At 42.6% G+C, this 15645-nt stretch overlaps 1 protein-coding gene across 5 annotated transcripts in view; it reads right to left on the reverse strand.

Moving 5' to 3' along the window:
- NOL4 (nucleolar protein 4) overlaps positions 1 to 15645 on the reverse strand; it is a 179883-nt gene that overhangs the window by 66846 nt on the left and 97392 nt on the right. For all 5 annotated transcript variants that reach the window (XM_064170438.1, XM_064170437.1, XM_064170440.1 and 2 more), the window contains one exon: positions 3406 to 3689. In XM_064170438.1, the coding sequence (XP_064026508.1) occupies positions 3406 to 3689 (284 nt within the window). The remainder of the gene's footprint in view (positions 1 to 3405; positions 3690 to 15645) is intronic.

The raw sequence follows: 15645 nt of genomic DNA on the forward strand, positions 1-15645 counted from the left end.
ATTACCAATCAGAACTGTTTGTCAAATGGTAGAGCTCATCACTTCAGATGTGAAGGAAGCATCATTCTTGTAAATAGTGTTGTTCAGGCAAATACCTATGATACAGTTTAACACTACTGCTTGTTTCCAGAAAAGATCAATTCCCTTAAATTTCAGTGCTTTAGTGGAGAAGATAATATGTTGAGAGTTTTCAAACAAAAAAAAGAGTCTCTTTGTCTCTTTGTGGCTATATTCAGCTGAGATGTGTTATTTTCAAAGCTAGTGATGGGGTGGAATGGATACAGGTCGACCAGAGACACTGTGGCTCCAGATTTAACAGATCATGTATGCTGCAGTATCCAAAAAGAAGACTCAGAACAGGTAGGGAACATGTCGGCCAAAAGATCTTCTCAGCTCCAGTTCTTTGCCTCTGGGTTTCACAGAGTTCTGGCCAGCTCAAGCAAGTATCACTTTCCACAGGTTGCATGGGAGCCACAGAAGCTGGAGGAAGCATTGTGTAGTACTTCCGCAGCCCAGTCTAAAATATATTTCTCTTCATTTAAAAACCAGCTACTTTCTTCACTAACTTTCTCACCTAACTCCTCTCAGCTCATTGCCACAAAGAGAGAGCAAGAATACTACAGGTGGCATATCAATCTGCTCTTTGGTGAACACTGCAGACCCTTTTTCTCACAAAAAACATGATTAGAGGTTACACTAAACATATTTGCTCACCCCTCACTACCGATGATGCCATTATTCAGGTCTAATCACGTCTGGTAACTGTCTAACTGAATGGCTTGGAAATTTGATGATGCAAGAGCACAGGGACAGTACCTAGATGACTTTGGAAAAAAAAAACAAACTTATGCTTCTTACCTGGAATACAGAAAGTATAGGTGAGATGTGGGTACTCTGCTAACTATAGTACTCTGCTAACCTTACTTGTTCTTTATTTGCTTTCCTTTTGGTCAGAGAATTTGAGTCCTGCCTAGTTCCTTGTGATATCCTTGCTCAAGCACACACGCCAAGTACTGCACACAAATAGGATCTGTGTTGCTCACAATTAATCAGCTCAGTAATGGCCAGAACACTCTTCTGGAGTAGCTCAGTAACCTGAATCACCAGGAGAAGGCAAGAGGATCTCCTCGATCAGATTTAAGGCCAGTAAAACATCCTCTCTGTAGCAAGTAAGATATCACTCAAGGTAAAACAGTAGTAATGTTTTAAATGAGTGTATACATATGCATATGAAACACTGACATGCAGTACAGTCCCATTCTATCCCAAGGCATTAGTGGGCTTTGTTCCTTCTAAAAATACTCTGTAACTTTCTTCTTTTTTTTTTAATTTAAAAAGAATAGAATTCATCTCTAAAATATTAAATTGGCCAGAAACCCATTTTTTTACTTTATACCCAGCTTAACAAACCCCTGATGATTTTTTGTTTATCCCAGGAGTGTGCTCTTCCTGAAGTCTCCACTCAATATTTAATAATCCTTACTGTGCACCTAATAAATCATAGGCTTAAACGAACTGTAAACATCAACATGAGTTTCCCTAGGACAAAAAGGGGAGACAAATCAGCATACTGTTGGCAGTATAGAGTGGGTAGGATGACAGTGATGAAAGAATATCTCAATGCAGGGAATGATTCAGGCTTCTTAAACTTTGTAGAATAACAAAGAAAGAGATTGTAATGAATTGACAATCAGATTTTTAAAACTGATTGATACATTCATATTAATTTTTTCATCTGAGATGGAATTGATTAAATTTGGAACTGTAACAGTAGGCTATGTTCTGGCCTTTTCTGTAAGTTCCACATTAAGACTCCTCCCTTTCCTCATCAAGTTTATCTTTGTATTTGCAAGATTAATGGCAGAGGCAGCAATACACCTCGGGCAAAAGAGCCTGTGTGTCTACCAATATTTGGGTGACTGGCTTATAAAAGGTTCACTGGAACAATGTGCCCTGCAGCAAATGAGGACACCGTTCATATCAGCCAGTTTGGGACTCACTGAGCAACACTCAAAGCACCAAGAAAATGCAGGGCTGGAGTGGATACACACACATGAGACCAGAGCTGCTCAGATCATTTTCAATAAAAGGAAAATTTGTGGAAGCAAAAATATTCCATGCAAATACAAAGATTTTAAGGAAGATGTTATGGAGAAGGTTTTGGAATGCATGATTTGCTAAAGTGGAATAGCCAAGATTAAGTCTCCCAATTGGTCTCCCTTTTCTCTACCCAGCAAAACCAGGCACTTGAGTTGGAAAGTGGAGTTGTTGGGTTATTTTTTCCCCCAAGTCTTTATTTTCACTCCATAGGCAATGAAGATAGGAGTTAAAACCCGAGCATAAATAGATTAATAAATGTTGCTCTCTCAACATCAGCCTTGTACAATCCATCCTTCTCTGGACATATCCAGAAAAGGCAATTTTCCATATGTCTCCTACTTCAAATTCCTGAAAAACCCAAAAGTGACCATGCAAAGTATATCTGTGTTGTCAGATTATTCTCTAGTGGGCTACTGAAAGCCAGTGACTAGCATTAAGAGTATTTGGATCCAGTACTAACATCTCACTGCTGCTGTAGAAGTGTGATCTAGTTGGGAGTTACCAGACAGAACCCAGGAACTTGTCACCAGTAACATCAATGGATCAATTATGATACAGGCTGTTTCTTCACTCTCCCTACTGTACACCCTCACAACACCTTCCTAGAGAACTCCTTACCTAATCTATAGGATCTGTCTTGACAATATAACCACCTTTGCTTCCCCTTACACACATAATGGAAACTACAGAGAAAAGCCCTCAGGGGATTACAGCTTCTTAAAGCAAACTTGTCAGGTTTAATTCAGGTTAGGTGCCTGCATAACACAAACAATCAGGTTGGAACCAAATCAGTTCCTTTCAAAGGCTGATAATTCACATGCAGTAATTTGCTTGGGCATATACACTTGGCATTCATATGAGCTCATTCTACAGATATGTAATGAGATGGTCATCTATAAAAATACACAGATGTATGTATCTCAGTAAATATATATATATATAGTATCACATTATATACATATTTATATACATATTTTAAATGGGCAGCATAGACAATTTGCAATAAATGGGCTAATAAAATTCATGCCTGATGGAGAACTGCACTGGCTGTGGTCATTATGTCAGCAGAACATATATGCCATATGTACTCACCCATGCACATCCACATACACTTAATGTAAGTATGCATCATATATGTGTAACAGAGCATACAAATCCATGCGCAGCATTCAGGTCACGATGTGACAAACAATACACACATTGCATTAAGTGCTTAGCTGGGAATAACCTTTGCTTTGGCCTCACAAATCTCTTTCCTTTTCTAAACTATACACTTGGTATCTGGAGCACGTGGAAGCATCTTACCTTGCTTCCATTTTCTCTTGCCTCCCGTTCCATCTTGAGATCAGAAATTAGGAGAGTCTTGTATTTGTTCTTTCCATTACTGCTGTGATCATCTAGTCTGTATTCTGAAGTCAGCTGAGCAGAGAGGGGACTGTCACTCAGGTTCAGAGGCTGCTCATCCTGCTCCAGATTTGTTTTGCCATTACTGTTGGTTTCTGCCATCTCCCTGCAGTGTGTTCCCCCTGAAGCATTGGAACTGTGTCCCACGGTTTCATTGCCATTAAAACTCTCTGCGGCTGAATCATCTATTAAAAAATATATATTTTCAGTCACATGCCACATCATCATCTCTGTCCAGTTCAAACATAATTCATACCTTCATGATGTTTTTCAAAATAGAATGGAAATGGTTTAGATTTCTGCAAAATGTGCACACGCATTCATTTCTTCACACTTACTAATGTAAGTACATAAAACATAACTAAGTTAAGGGACATTGTCTGGGCTGACACCTTAGTGCCACTGTGTACACAAAAGGTTATGCACAAAAAGGGATTTTTAGGGACTAAGTCTGCTTATTTCATCTGTCTGTCACATGTTTGTGGAGCTATCCAGATTATTATACCATGCTGATTGCTGTAGTATTGCCCATTGCTGAAATCAACAGAGATGTACATTGCACTGAGAGAGAATCTGGTCCTCAGGTTTCGAGGATGCAGAGCAGCATATGTCACACCCATAAACATCCTCTTGCACAAATACATCTGATGTATTCACTGTTGGCAGCAGAGATCATACTGGAAACGCTGACTACGGAAACAAGGATCCACTCTTCATTTTGCTCAAGTGCTCACTCACTTTGCTCATTCATTGTGTGTCAATATATTTTAAAATACTGCTCAATAAAGGATTAAATGACCAAGCTGAAAGTTACAGCTGAAAGCTCTGGATGTGTTGTTGTTACCTCTAATATTTTACAGCTTGTAGGTTTGTGTAACCTTTCTTTGTCAGCACTGGAATGTGCCACCTGTGCTACTACTCAGTCCTTCTTCTAATCACTCTTTCAGCCAACAGGCTATCGAGTAAAATAATTCATCCTTCAGTGGATTAAATGGCACTAGAAATTTGCCCTCAATTTACTGATTGTTTTCTAAAACACCTCCTTTTTGTTAACTTACACGGTCCTGCTAGAGGCACTAACACCTGCCCAGGGTTCCAGAAGCCCATGCTTCCTGCAGACTGAAGCTGGAAACAGGACTGGGCAGTTAGCAGCCATGAATGTGGAGCTGGAGATACAGGGTGAGATGGACCTTAACATAAAACACCATTTGCTTCCAGGCCCTTCTAAATAACTTCCATAGCAAAGAAACATTTGGAATTCAAAGATCATCAGCACACATTCTTTTAAAGGATGTGCTTGAAAAGCCTCATGCTTGAAACTAAATGATTAATCAAAACGTTGACTCTCCACCATTAACACAGTAAAACCCAACTATTCACAGCCCTCAGATCAGAGTTTAAAACGTGAAGAAAAGATTGCATAAATGGGTAATGATCTAATTTAATTAAGTACTTAGAGAGCCACAGACAAGCCATCACAGATCAGTGGCTTGCTGTCCCCATCCAACACACTTATGTCATAAAATGGGCACACATTCTGAGCATTTTTAGTTGATTTGTTTTGTAAAGCTGTAAAAAAAAAAAAATAGTTTCCTGAAAATACATAATAAAAATCATAATAAAACCAATAATTTAAATGCTGGGCTTTTTTGTTTTACAAAACGCTCCAGAACTACTGACTGCAACAATAAACAAAGCATTTCACATCGTCTCTCACAAATACAATGTCTATCAATCAAAGGAATAACATTCCTACAACGAGACTTTTAAAAGTCAACACCAAACCAACTTGCAACAGAGTGAACGCTCTGATTTACAAACCTGGGGATGCTTGAAGGTTTCAGCTACATAAATGAATGAGTGGGATTTATCCTTAATAAACTTCCTATCGTGCCCTGAGACTTAAGTTTAACAGCACACTGAAAAGGTTAGAAATCTAAACACAGCTTCAGAAATAAGTATGACCTTTTATTAATCTGAACTAAAATACGTCATTCTAATATAGGCTCTTTGTTTTTTAAAAGAAAAATGTTAGATTTACAACTGATTTTAAAAGCTCTGAGATATTCAGATGTAGGAGAGAAACGCTTTGGTCGCTACCGATTCATGCTTAGGACCATTAACAGATAATTGGCTAACTGATTATCAGTTTAAGGAGTGACAGTTAGGTTCAAATTAATTAAATCAATTACTGAATTGGTCACCAAGTGAGACGTGCTCCTCCCTTTGAAGGGTGCAGAAAATTACTTGCTCTTGGGAGCAAAGGGAAAAGCAAATGAGGAACCAGAGAATATAAAGAGCCAGATAAAGGCTGGAACACAAGTCCCGATCCCTAGGGAACTTTGTATGCCACCACATGAGTGTTCCAAGTCCCACAGTGCACAGGAGCCACCAACAGGACATTGACAGCTAAATGGGAACGGTGGAGTAGGAAGAGAACTATGCCTAGGTCTGGATTCAACAATCAAACCCAAAGCAAGGCTGTTAGTTTTGCCTTGTAAAGAGCAATAACACTTTGCTTTTATTCCACATTCCCCTGTAAGAAATGCTTGACAACTGAAACTTAACCATGCCAGAATGCTGCAGTGTCAAAGGGTTTGTGGTTCTTTGCTTTTTTACATTTGTTCTAAAACACAACTATTGCAAAAAAAAAATCTTGCACTGAGTAAATGTGATGAAGCATTGCAGTACTTTGACACAATAACACAGTATTTACATGACTTTGGCTTCACCTAGCTAAAGCTTAGTTACTCGATGGTAAACCTCAGTTTCTACTATGAAGTCAAACTCCTGCTTTTACAGTCATTTCAGCTTGCTTGTTGGAAACAGGAACTTCTGCCAGGAGAGTGGCCACAATGGCTATAAATCACACTTCTTCCAAATAAATACAAACATGCATTGCCACAAAAGAGACCAAGAGCAAAAACAGTGGTTTAGTGCTAGTTCCTTACAGATGTTACCAAGGTAACTAAATTACAAGGTTCAGTACATTTCTCATCCCTGGGCAGCTGGTCTATTTTTGCCAAGAATGAGAGTGCTCTAAAGCAAGAGCCTGAGGTATCAAAATCACAGCCTAGAGCAGGGTTTGGGGGAACAAGCAGGAGGACCTGGCCCAGGAGGCGATAGGCATATTAACCCTTGGATATCTGCAGCCAGGGTCCCAGCACCTCACAGCCCTGCTCACGGCCCTTGGGCCAAGCCACCCTCCTCTTGGGAGTGCAGCCAGCCAAGGCTGGCTTCAAGGTGACCTGTCCTCAGCGTCCCCTCTCCACTGCCCCTGGTGCGGCTGGCAAGCTGGCCTGCACCTCAGCTGGGGCCTCACAGGAACCAGCACTCTGCTTGCAGAGTCTTCTCACTGACCACAACACCTCAGCAACAACAACCTGCTACCACTCCAAGCCTCTTCTCTTACCACTATTTTTCTCCTCCATCCCACGGATCAGAGGTGAAGCAGCCTGGGGAGGGCTGTGCAGAGGCTTTGCTCACCACGGCCGCCATGCTAGCAGCTGCTGCCTCAGCCAGGGAGGTGGTGGAGGCACCGTCCCTGGAGGTGTGCAAGAAAAGACTGAACGAGGCACTTAGTGCCATGGTCTAGTTGACTGGATAGGGCTGGGTGATAGGTTGGACTGGATGATCTTGGAGGTCTCTTCCAACCTGGATGATTCTATGATTCTATGACAGGGACACCATTTCTGCAGGCAGTGACCACAGGCCCATCCCTCAGGCGGGAACACAGCGGCACCCCCGGAGCTCACTAACACCATGGTGGCAGTTGGGGGCTGCCTGGGAGCATCCTGGCTCCTGCCCCTTGCCAGGGAGCCCACGGAAGCCCAGTGCCATTGACCTCCTCCCAGAAAGCTGAGCAAACCCTGGGCTCACCGCTGGGCAGCAGATGCCCCAGGCTGCCATCCTTTGGGCACTTGGCACTGGCTGCAGCACTGATGCCAGGACAGCATGCTTTCTAACCATGTCCTGTCTGAACCACCACTGCTGGGCAGGTTTCATGGGAAGACCTCCAGGGAAGCCACTGGGAGCTGAGAAAGGATCACTGCCATCCACAGACATCAGCCGTGACAGTGAATGATGGCCTCATCAAATGCTGCTGCTGGCTCAAGGCAGGACAAGTCTTTAGAATCATGCAGTTTTCACATCCTTACCCCAGCACACTCATGGAAGCACTTCTACAGCTGGTTTTGCAACTTAAACCTCAAAAGGGAGAGTCTGACTGCAACACATGTATGCCTTTTCACCTCTCAGAACAGCCAGCTAGTGCCTCACCTGCAGAGAGATCCCTGCCACAGGGACTCAAAAGTTTCAACCCTCGGAGAAAGAGCCTTAGAGTCTCTTCCCTGAGAACTTTCCAGGCTTGCTGCAGTCACTACTGTGTTAGCTTCTCCCCAGCTTCTGAAGGAAACTTGGAAATGGTGGGAAGAAAGACAATGCCAAAGAAAGCCCAAGCAAACAGATGCTATGAACACGAGTCTTGATTCTCAAAACTGTGGCATCCTTCACTACAATTATCTGCCACAGACATTTGAATCATCACAGTCCAAACTTCTGCCAAAACTCAGTTTCTCTCTGTTTAACACATGTTAATTTAACACTCTGTATTTGGATTCTGCAAGGTGATTTCTGTGACAGTTGACACTTTAAGAGTACTCTGACTTTGAGTAGGAAACCAGGTCTTCATTTATAGGATTATGTCTAGGTTTATGAGTGGGGAAACAACATATACTGCTATGATTAGAGATTCTTCTGTTATAGGTTCAAATACAGTACCTCTACCTAGAAAGAACTGTCTTCAGACTAGATATGCCAAATGCTTAACACCATTCTCAGTAAGAGCATGTTCTTAAAAGGATAGGAAATTGAAGTGTGCACCAAGGCCCTGAAACAAACTGACTCACTCAGTTTTCTGAGAGCACAAATTTAAGATCTGAACTCTGAATAAGTACCATTGAAGTACTGTGAATCTCAAACCAAGCTGCATATATATATATGTATATAAAATCTGTCTCAAGAAAAATCTCCAGATGTTTTAAAGGATCTCTTGCAATCCTCTTAGCAATCAATTGCATGCTATAAATCACTTAGAATTTTCACATGACTTGCAGGTAAGTTGGGAAGGAGTCAATAAGCCATTCTACATAAAGACAGACCTCTGAATAAATCCTCTCCCTCTCTCAAATTAATTCTTAGGCTAGAATTCAATTAATATTTAGAGTATGCTTAAATAGTTTATACAGCTACCTGAAACTTCCTTCATATTTTACTAAGCAGTAATCCCTAGTGTTGGCTTTCAGCTGTAACAGCAGTGATGTGGCACAGTCCTACAGTTACACAGCCACATGCAAGCTCAGATTTGCTGAATGGACAGCTGCGGTGATGTGTGAGAGAGCTAAGGAACCCTCTCACTAACAATAAGAATGAGCCCTACCATGCCAAAGCAGCTTTGCACAGCTCTTTTTTGCCATGAAGTGAGGCAGATAGCCTACTTAAGAAGCAGACCAAAAAAAAACCAAGGGAAAGGCAGTTAACCTTGCAGCAGCTTTGGCTCTTTTGAGACACTCTGACTACATGAGGGTGTCCCACAAACCAAAACCACTCCTGGTGATAATAAGTTCAACTAATCACACCATGAGGCAATTGTTCAGGCCATTTTGTTCATTGTGCTCCAAGAAAAGAAGTGGAGATATATGAGAGCCACATATGCAGCCCAAACGGACACTGATGCCTGTGGACTCCGAGGAAGCACGCACACAGGTTAAATGAACACTTAGAGTGGGCTGCCTGTCAACAGAGCATCCTCTGAGAGCAGCAATTACTGTAAGGTGGGTAACTGTTCCTTCCAAAAGGAGACTGGATGTGAATGAGCTGAGTGGGATGAGTGAGACTGAAGCTGCTGGCTGTGCAAGTGCAAGCTATCATAAAACCCACTCTTAAAGGCTGCCTACCAAAGTGCTGTATGATAATCATAGAATCACAGAATCAGCCAGGTTGGAAGAGACCTCCAAGATCATCCAGTCCAACCTAGCACCCAGCTGTGCCAAATCAACAAGACCATGGCACTAAGTGCTGCATCCAGGCTTTTCCTGATCACCTCCAGGGATGGTGACTCCACCACCTTCCTGGGCAGCCCATTCCAATGCCAATCACTCTCTCTGGCAAGAACTTCATCCTAACATCCAGCCTATACCTCCCCTGGCACAACTTGAGACTGTGTCCCCTTGTTCTGTTGCTGGTGGTTGCCTTGATTACATTGGGCTGACTACCATCAGCCCAGGTCTTGCTGAACACCACCTTACACCCTTAGCAGTCTAATTCATTTAAACAGATTCACTTGCAAGAAGGTAACACAGACCAAACAGTGACAGACACCAGACCACTTTCAGTCACTTTGCTTCAATGCTGCATGTTTTATTCTTCCTAAGTTAAAATACAACTGAATGAAAACAACATGCTATACAAACAACTATTTGAAACTAAGTTAGTGACATTCCTTCATAACTCCACAAACTCAAGGCATGCTAACCTTCCTAACAGGAGCTTTACTGGCTGTCATTGACAGCAGGCAGTTTTGTGAGAGAACACCATGAATCAGACAAAAGATGGTGTAGCAGTGGCTCACAGAAACTTTTGTAGTATGAAATAATTAGACACTTTTCTAAATGAACTGATAAAAAGGAGAGGTCACATTTCACTCCCACCACTTTTCACAAGGACCATTTAATACCAATTTGTCACAGTTATGTATTCAGTTATGCTTCATTTACATCACAAGTCATGTCTCAAGCACAAGTTCAATACATAACTTAAAAGCCAGTCAAAACCAGCTATATCTATTCATCTTCTCTACTCCCTTTCATATTATGATAAAGAACAGAGGTTGAATTAATTGAGGTACAAAGGTGATTTCAAGACCCTCTATTATTTCCCTTTTCATAAAGCATAAGAATAGCCATAGCTGGTCAGACCAAGCACCCATTTAGTGCAACATCCTGTCTCCAGCAGTGGCTATTAGGAGACATTTAGGTAAAAGAGTGAGGCCAAGCATATACAATTCTTCCTCCTATGGCTTGCTGAGCTCTTAATAATTTTCAGTTCAAGGTCCTTCTGAGCTGGATGTGGTTTCTAATAGTTTACTGATGCTCAATAGACTTCTTTTCCATGCAAATATCCACTTTCTGTGAACCTCTGTAAACCTTAAGCACCATTCTGTGCTCCTCAAAAAGTTGCTGCCACTATTTCTATTTGCACTAAAACATCAGTGCTGTGTCAAGGAAACAAGGTACAAGAAGAGGCCAGGACCCTTTCTAGAGGACAAAGCAGGATCAGTGTGCTCAAAGTTCAGTCCTTATATTTGCAGCAATACTACATTTATTCCATTACTAGCATGTATATTAATTGTTCCCTTCAGCTAACCTCACCAGTGTTAACAACAGGTTTGCTTTTTTAACTTTTCACACACACAGGTTTCCTGATGTGGCTGAATTAGGTTAATTCACTTATGGAACCCTCTGCATTGAAATTTGAACCTAGAATGTCCACCAGTTTCAGTGCAATGCTGATAAATTAGCTGCTCACTGTTGTTTTCTGTGGTGGAGGAATTAATTCATATGATCGTAGAATCAAAGAATGGTTTAGGTAGGAAGGGACCTCAAAGGTTATCCAGTTCCAAACCCCTGCCATAGGCAGGGACACATCCCACTAGAACAGGTCACTCAAGGCCTCATCCAAGCTAGCCTTGAACATGTTCATTCACTGCATGTGTTTATGAAAGCAGAAAGGAAGAAAGTAAACCACAAAACTAATCCTTAGCACTATCAACAAGAGTGCAGTAAATGTGATATACACATGCACATACACAGTGGACTTTAGCACCCACTAGGCTGTAAATCTTACTACATTGCTAAACAAAACCCTCCAGTAATAATTTTTCTGTGGACAAATCAAATGTCTCTCCTCGTCGGAGGCACAGAACAGGCAGCTATTGTGTTCAATTACAGCATTAAATAACAGGACAGCATCAGCTGACATTAGCAACTATCAGAAAAATGGTACTGTCCTGTCAGTCATGGTGTTATAGAAGGGATCATTTATAAAGCTCTATGTGTGACTGCACGCTTACTTTGCCTGCAGAGCTAAGCTCTGCTCTTGCAGAACAAGAAGATGAAGCAGAACAGCTATTAGGAGGGTACTACACACTTAAATAATCAATTGAATAGCTCACTGGGTGCACAGTAGTCTTATTATCACTGTGCATCTAGTTTGTATTTGTGCTTTGGCATTTCCACTTCAGAAGACATAGCCCTTGGTGCCTCAGGTTTTCCCTCTATGCTGGAGAAACCTCCAGGGCTCTTTTTGTAGCAAAGGCTCTAACAAGCAGCTCTTAATACAGCAAACCTGCTACTCTTTTAGACATTTTTATGCTGCATCTAGGATCATATCAGACAGACAAAACATCATCGGCAACATGTTAAGAGAAAGAAATATGAAGTATTTTTCTTAAAGTCAAAAGAGGTAACATAAGAGACCTTACCCTCTCCTCTTTTCTTGCCCAGCACAGAAGAGGCTCTTGCTGCTTTAGCTAAGGGCTGCTGTGGGCAGCGGCAACCTCTGCCTTTCCTGGCAGCAAGAAGAACCTGATGTTGTGCCAGCAATACACAAAAGAGTAACAGGCAGGTGCGTGTTTGGTGCCTAAACATCAATCCAAACAGGGCTGAAAGCAATTATGTTAAACTTAATCTGCACTAGGACCTACTGTTTGCCTTCTGACAGATCCTGAGGAAGTAAAAGCAAAGAGGAAAGATCATGTTGGAGTCTGCAGTCTGGATGCCCCAAATACTGGCACTTTAAAGTCTGGAATTTATCCTACCAGTTTTCATCTGCAGAGTGGGTTCACACAGTGCTGTCAGTCTGTACTTCCTTCTGTACTTCCTCTGAGCATGAGCGAGACAAATGATCACTTGATGGCTCTGTAGCCCCTCAGTAAACTGCTACCTGCTGTTCCACAAGGCAGCAAGGCAACAGAAGGGCTCATTATATCTCCCTACATCAGTAAAACTGGGAGAGTAAGTGCGGAGAAACCTTAAGAGCAAACTGAAAAGGCTGCTCGAGCTCCATACACCCTTGGCAACTTTTAACCCCAAACTCTGACCTGGGCCCCTAAGCTGCCCAATACTAATTGCTGAGTATCTATGTCTATGATGTTCCAGGCAGAAAACTGAACAGAAGCCTCCTCTTGAAATATAAAAATAATAATGTCTGTTAATATTTATCTTCCCACAGGATCCTTTCAGGTACTGGAAGGTATCCACAAGATCCCTCCAGAGTCCTCTCCATTCCAAGCTGAACAAGACCAGCTCCCTCAGCCTATCCTTAGGGCAGAGGTGTTCCAGCCCGTGGATCACCTTTGTGGCCCTGCTCTGGACTTGCTCCAGCAGCCCTGTGTCCTTCTTACGCTGAGGACACCAGAACTGAACGCAGTATTTGTGGTGGGGCCTCAAAAGAGCAGAGTAAAGGGGCAGAATGCCCTCTCCTGAGCTGCTGGCCACACTCCTCATGATGCAGCCCAGGATACAGTTTGCATTCTGAGCTGCATTCACTTGATAACTGCTAAAACCAACCTTTTTTTGCAGGAGATTTGGTGTTCACTCTAGAACAAGTCTGCTACATCTCTTCCAGTCAGTTCTCTTCTCTCATATCAGCATGGAAGCGTTTAGGAAAATTTCCTAGAGAGTAAAATAACAGCCTCCAATATTCACATACTGAAAATCAGTGTAAAAGTAGGTAATCCACCTGGAATTGGGAAGAACTAGAAGGAAAGTATGTGGAATATGAAGTAGGACCTTAGCAGCCTTTGTACCTCATCTCAGTTCCAGCATTGTCAACAGTGAACTAAAACCTCCTTGCTACGTTAGGAAAGCAGATGTTAGTGAGTCTGAGAAGTCAGCACACTATCTCCAAGTTTAGGACTCCCTCAGGGTTGCTATTTCTTTAATGAATGTGTTGTAATTAATGTTTTTGCAGACAGTCTTAGTGAGTCAAGTGTAGGATTCTGTTACAGATAAACTGCAAGTTTAGAAATTCAGTGAAGAATTCCAGAGCTTGGAAAGCTGCTATTATGAATTTGAGAAAATAAGCATGTTCAAGGGGTATAAATTACATGTTCTTTTTCCATTGTTTGGGGTTTAGTCTGTCACTTTTAAAACCTTATGGATGTTCATAGGAGCAGGTATTTTACTATTTTCTGCTCTGAGTATGCCTTGGGTAACTACTCTAAGTGGCCTCCTGTCTGAGCAAAAACAGTACTCTGACCACAGAGGGCAACACCTGATAACAAACTTGATGGCCTTTCTCCATCTGGCACACAATTTTTTGAATGTTACCTCTACTATGCTTTCCTCCTTTTATTTTCTCATTGTATCAAGTGAAAGCAAAATATATTCAGCATCTACACAAGCTAAGCACCAGCCCAAACGTCAGCAAAAGAACGCAAAAGGTGACAGTGTTCATAGAATCATAGAATGGTCTGGGTTGACCCTCCAAAGGTCATCCAGTCCAAACCCCCTGCAGTCAGCAATGGCATCCCCAACAAGATCAGGTTAGTCAGAGCCCTGTTGAGCCTCACTTTGAATATCTCCAAAGATGGGGCCCCAGCCACCTCCCTGGGCAATCTGTACTCAATACTAAGGAAGCTTTACCTGAACACAAAAACACTGCCACTGAGGACATAAGCATTTTGGGAGTCTCTCCAGCAGTTGATTACAATCCAAAGCATCCAACAAAGGGGAGAAAAATAACCCATGGTGCTGATGGGTCTCCTTTGATCAGGCTGAAAAGTCACTCTGCTGTGGTTAATGCCAAAAGTGCCATGAGAGACACACGGGCATTATCATATCATAGAATGGTTTAGGTTAGAAGGGACCTCAAAGCTCATCCAATTCCAACCCCCTGCCATAGGCAGGGACACCTCTCACTAGAACAGGTCACTCAAGGCCCAAAAGCCTGGCCTTGAGCACCTCCAGGGAGGGGGCAGCCACAACCTCCCTGGGCAACCTCTGCCATTGTCTTACCACTCTCACTGTGAGGAACCCTTTCCTAACATCTAGTTTGAATCTCCCCTCTTCCAGTTTTAACTCACTACTCCTTGTCCTATCATTACAAGACCTTGTCAAGAGTCCCTCCGCAGCCTTCCTGTTACCTCCCTTCAGATACCAGCAGGCTTGAGAATCAGTTGGAAAACACTATCTGCTGTCTTGGGCCATGTGAATCCCAAACCATGTAACACAACACCCATTGAAAAATGGCAGATTCATAGACTCTGTTCACAAACATCCATCATTTGAGGTCTCTTCCACCAACTGGGTGATATCATCATCCTGGGCTGCAGCAAGAGCAGTGTGGCCAGCAGGGCAAGGGAAGGGATTCTCCCCTTTTACTCTGCTCTCGACAGACCCCACCTGGAGTCCTGTGTGCAGTTCTGGAGCCCCCAGTACAAGAAGGACATGGAACTGTTAGAGTGAGTTCAGAGGAGGTCATGAAGATGCTCAGAGGGCTGCAGCAGCTCTGCTATGAGGACAGGCTACAAGAGTTGGGGCTCCACAGCCTGGAGAAGAGAAGACTTTAAGGAGATCTTGGAGTGGCCTTCCAGTATCTGAAGGGGTCTACAGGAGGGCTGGGGAGGGACTATTGACAAGGTCTTGTAATGACAGGACAAGGGGTAATGGGTTTAAACTGGAACCAAATTAGATGTTAGGAAGAAGTTCTTTGTAGTGAGGGTGGTGAGACACTGGCACAGGTTGCCCAGAGAGGTTGTGGCTGCTCACACCCTGGAGGTGTTCAAGGCCAGGCTGGATGAGGCCTTGAGCAAACCTGTTCTAGTGGAAGGTGTCTCTGCCTATGGCAGGGGGTTGGAATTGGATGCGCTTCAAGGTCCCTTCTAACCTAAACCATTCTGTGATTCTATGATTCTATCAGGTAGAAGATAGCAGACTTCATACAAAGCATTAATACCACAGCAAGGTCTACTCCGCCTTCATTAATGTCACCACTTTTAAATCCCTACTGCCTCATAATACCTCAGATAGACAGCTTGATTTACAATCTGACTGGCAAAACCAAAACACACACTTTCCTTTC

Source organism: Pogoniulus pusillus, chromosome 34 (assembly GCF_015220805.1).
Source record: "Pogoniulus pusillus isolate bPogPus1 chromosome 34, bPogPus1.pri, whole genome shotgun sequence".
Taxonomy (NCBI): Eukaryota; Metazoa; Chordata; class Aves; order Piciformes; family Lybiidae; genus Pogoniulus; species Pogoniulus pusillus.